This window comes from Euprymna scolopes, chromosome 38 (genome assembly GCF_053919585.1).
Source record: "Euprymna scolopes isolate OS-2025 chromosome 38, ASM5391958v1, whole genome shotgun sequence".
NCBI classification, from domain to species: domain Eukaryota; kingdom Metazoa; phylum Mollusca; class Cephalopoda; order Sepiida; family Sepiolidae; genus Euprymna; species Euprymna scolopes.
The window spans coordinates 28,870,096-28,875,043 of record NC_136519.1 but is presented as its reverse complement, the minus strand read 5'-3'; the positions used below and the strand labels follow the sequence as shown (position 1 = coordinate 28,875,043).

The window sequence follows — 4,948 nt, the reverse complement described above, 5'->3', positions numbered from 1 at the left end:
ATGTGTATATATATATACACACGTGTGAGTATATATATGTGTATATATGTATACATGTGTGTGTATGTATATATATGTATACATGTGTGTGTATGTATATATATGTATACGTGTGTATGTATATATATGTATACATGTGTGTGTATGTATATATATGTATACATGTGTGTGTATGTATATATATGTATACATGTGTGTGTATGTATATATATGTATACATGTGTGTGTATGTATATATATGTATACATGTGTGTGTATGTATATATATGTATACATGTGTGTGTATGTATATATATGTATACATGTGTGTGTATGTATATATATGTATACATGTGTGTGTATGTATATATATGTATACATGTGTGTGTATGTATATATATGTATACATGTGTGTGTATGTATATATATGTATACATGTGTGTATGTATATATATGTATACGTGTTTTGTGTGTATGTATACGTATACGTGTGTGTATATACGTATACGTGTGTGTATATACGTATACGTGTGTGTGTATATACGTATACGTGTGTGTATATACGTATGCATGTGTGTATATGTATATATATATATGTATGTATATCTGTGTATATATATAGCTATGTGTATGTATATGTGTATATATATATAGCTATGTGTATGTATATGTGTATATATATATATATGTGTGTATGCATATGTGTGTATATTTGTACGTATATACATACACACACACATGTATATATGCACATACATATACACACACTACAGCACGCAGTGCGTGAGCTTGGCAACAATTAGCCAGACGATTTCCACCAGAAATAAAACACGTTTATATGCACAAAATTTCTTTTCATTCATATTTGTACGTGTTTTTCAACTTATAATCCTTTTAAAAATTTCGATTGGTACTTTACTTATGCAGAATACGAACCGTACTGAAATGTATGTGTTATTTAGAAAACCCATTTTTATTGTCGGGAGAGGAAGGCGTTTTTGTAACTATACTTTCACCTAACAATTAAATAAACAAAAGTTGCCGTAAAAAATATAAATTTAACTTTAAAATCCTTTCTAAAAAAAAAAAAAAAAAAAAAAAATGGCTCATATTCTGCATAAGTACCTTTCGATTTTAAGTTATTTAACGAATGAAATATTAAACATTTTACATATTGACAGCCGGATTCTTTTATAGAATAGTGGCGCCGCTGTTAAGAAATGCTTATTTTTTATTTAATAGCTAAAAAATAAAAAACCTTCATTCGAATCAGATATTGACTTTCAATCGACAGTTTATAGGCTTCAATATCACATACAAATAGTAAAATTTGTTTTGTATATAATGGAAATAAAGATATATTTCATGTTTACGTCGTTCGACATTCGAAAGCGATTTTGAAGCCTTTAAGATTACTGATTGAAAGTAATTTTCGGTTTAAAATATGAAGACAACAAAAAAAGGGGGGGGTCATGTTTATTTGCCTTCCAATGAAAACTAGAGTTGGACACAAGGTCAGTTTTTCAGTTTTTGTTTACTCCCCCCCCCCCAAAAAAAAATGTATTCTTGATAGAGACAAATATGTTCATTGCCTCAGCTTGGAAGGATTTCTCATTCACTAAGAACAGAAAAGATGGAAGTCTGGTATGACAGTTTGTGTTATAAGAAATACAAAAAAATAAAATCACGCCATAAAAAAAAAAAATGGAGACACGAAAATCGATTTATACAATAACAAAACGCAAATTGAATCCAATTTTTTTTTTAAATAAACAAATCTTTGTTTTCATAAAACAAAAAAAAAAGGGGGGGGCCTTGATATGGAAATCAATTACGGTTTTTCGAAAGAAAAAATGTTAATTGAATATACATCGACAATGAATAGATTTCTAATTGAATTGTTTAGATTTTATGAAATCCAAATTTAAAAATATATATTATATAAATAAAAATGTAATAAACATGGTTGGTATGGCCGACGGAGATTTTTCAGAAATGCAAATGGATTAATTTTATTAGATATATATATATATATATATATATATATATATAAAAGACGCACATATATACATTTAAGCCAACAAGTGGTGGGTAAATTAAATACACATAAAATTGTAGAATCTGAATATATATATATATATATATATATATATAGGTCAATATATTGTACCTTTAGTCCAGAAATAACATTGTTATTTACTTTTTAAATCCTTAAAATGCTGAATCAATATTGTAATCACTGGCGGCCATCTTTTTTATTTGTTTGTTTTTAAACAAAAATACTTTACAGAAAGAAAAAGATAAAACAGTATTATGAAGAATACGGACCGTGCTGAAATGATACCGTTATTATTTAGAAACCCATTCGGGGGGGGGGCGTTTTGTAACCATTCCGTGCTTTCACCTAAACAATTTAACAGACAAAAGATGCAGGAGAAATTGAATTTAACTTGAAAATCATATCGAAAAAAATAAATAAATAGTACGGCTCGTAAACAGCATAAGTACCACATTATTTGAATTTAAAGGCAAAAAAAAATTATGGGTAAAAAAAAGGTAGATTAATCGTAGGATATTAGGGAAAAAAAAAATGGCCATTAAGTTAATGAGAGTTTAAATTTAAAGGATTTAAAAAGCAAAGTCGAATTATATTTCGAGGCACAAGAATATAAGGAAAGAAACGATAATAAAAGGACATCACAGAGGAAGGGAATTTTGTGTAAACTCCATGGATAGAATTTGGTACCTGGTTTCGGAAAGCCTGGCATCCGGATATGTTGGCCCCTTGAGCTGGAGGGAAAGCATTCATTCCTCCGGCTCTTTGATGGGGAGGACCTCCCCAAGCCTGTTGCATTGAGTAACCAGCCATATCAGTGGCCACCTTTTGGGAACCTCCATAATCCGGAAAGCTATTCGGATATCTCTGAGATGAATTCGGAGACTGTAAAAGCTGATTGAGAGTTGGTGTTGGTCCACTCTGCTGCGAGATACTCTGGCCCGACATGAGTCTTGGTTGTGCCGGATTATACGAAGGTGGCATCATTCCCATGCCCGGTGATCCCATCCCTGGTCGCATTGGGTTCATACCAGGCTTGGGACCACCGGGAAATCCACTTCTACTGTGGGGTGGTAAATACTGTCCGTGGTACTGTGAGGTTTGGTTAGAGAACTCCGAACTTCCCGGCATAGGCAGACCGCCATGTTGATCAGCCATGCCGTAGCTTCCTCTACCGTAGATACCAAATCCAGGCATTTGTGGAGGATGAATGTTCTCATTTATTCTCCCATAATTATCCGAACTTACTCCTCCGTCTCCAGATGGTTGAGGGTAAGTATTGGAGTCGGAATTCACGTGAGAACTATCCAAAGAAGGCGGATAATCATTAGCTTCTGGGTTTAGGTTTTGTTGTCCTCCATCTTGGAAAGAGTCCATTGTATTTGTATCAGAGACCTGACTGGGCGATCGTAGCTTCGCAGTGGTCACTGCTCGGTCTAGTCCATCTTCCGAGTTGATATTTTCCATCTCAGGATTATAGTAAAATCCCGGTCTCAAGTACTTCCAAGCGAGTTAGATTCGAAGGATTTCGTCTCTCTCTCGGCCACAATGACAGGTAGCCCAGGCATAATGGCGCATACACACACCCTGGTGAGAGAAATCGCAAGAACGACCTCTAGCCGACATCCAACAATTATCCAGAAAGAAAATTTAAATTAAAAAAATAACAAACAAAAAAAAAAACGATGTTTTAAAAACTCCTTTTTTTCTTTTTTTTTTTGAATTTTTGAAAAAAAAAAAAAAAAAAAAAAGGAAATATTTTTCTTTTTTTTGTTAACACACGTGTTTTTTTTTTTGTGTGTGTGATGGGCTTTAAGAATTCAAGGGGGGAGAAGAAGGAGAGAGGAAAAAAAAACTTTTTAGTCGTTGAACAGCATGGTCTTCTATTAAGCGGGAATCGAATAGCAAGCTAAATTCATACGCAATAAAGCTACTCTCTTTTTTTTTTTCTTCCTCTTTCTCACAAACAGCTAACTCTTCGTTATATTTTTTAAAACCAGCATAATGATATTTAAAACCGCTTATAATAAACCAAGGTACATCCTTTGTCCAACTACAATTAATCTGGGTATTTTTTGTTTTTTTAGTTGTAGCAAGTCGTGTTCCCTGAGCGCAAGAACATAAATTCCGGGTTGTGACGCGTCTAAGGCATTCTTTTTCAAAATCTGCCGTTTCAATTAGCTGTTACTATTTCCTCCCTCAAACAAAGTTAACACGATCGACGATATATTAAAGCAGTTTTAAACGAAGCAAGTCCATCCTGAACAAACGGCGTGAATTAACCACATTTCTGCCAATTTTTACTCCTTGCAAAATGTCCATGGAAAATTCACCCGACGAGCTGGCGCTAAAATCAATTGTCGACGTTACGGGGGAGGGAAACGTAGCAGCCCATATTTGCCGAAGGGTTTTCGCACTGACGTCAGCACTAGTGGGCCAAGTCTGATATTATTGAGCATGCAATTATGTTTATTTCGCTTCTTTTTTTTTTTTTTTCCTTTCTTCTCTTCTTCATTCCAGGAAATCAGTACCACGTAGATGATCGTGACTAGTTTTGTTTTTTTACTAAAAAAAATAACAAATTCTGTTCGATTTATAATTAAGATTATTTTAGAAAAACAAATATGGGGAATGTATAATATAATACAAGCTTCAGAGAGGGAGGGAAAGAGTACAGATTTATTGAAGAAGGGGGGAGGCGAGGAAGTTTATATATTTATAGAGAGTGAGTGAGGAATATGATAGGATATATATATATATTTTAACAAAAACGAGAAAAAGGACTGCATTTTTCAAACAGTAGAATAGACAGGAATAATTTTATGGAAAGTAATCGATGCGTGTTTTTCTATTTGGAAAAGAGAAACTAGACATTTTTGCCGAATCAAAGGGCATATAAAATGTCTTGGTTAA

The 4,948-nt window shown here is 33.2% G+C and overlaps 1 protein-coding gene across 10 annotated transcripts in view; it reads right to left on the bottom strand.

Moving 5' to 3' along the window:
* LOC145263108 (AT-rich interactive domain-containing protein 1B-like) overlaps positions 1 to 4,397 on the bottom strand; it is a 161,563-nt gene extending 157,166 nt beyond the window's left edge. For 7 of the 10 annotated variants that reach the window (XM_080120038.1, XM_080120040.1, XM_080120042.1 and 4 more), the window contains exon 1: positions 2,726 to 4,397. In XM_080120038.1, the coding sequence (XP_079976164.1) occupies positions 2,726 to 3,502 (777 nt within the window). In that variant the 5' untranslated portion in view covers positions 3,503 to 4,397. The remainder of the gene's footprint in view (positions 1 to 2,725) is intronic. The other 3 variants (XM_080120039.1, XM_080120044.1, XM_080120046.1) reach the window with 1 other exon arrangement.
* Positions 4,398 to 4,948: the final 551 nt, after the last annotated feature.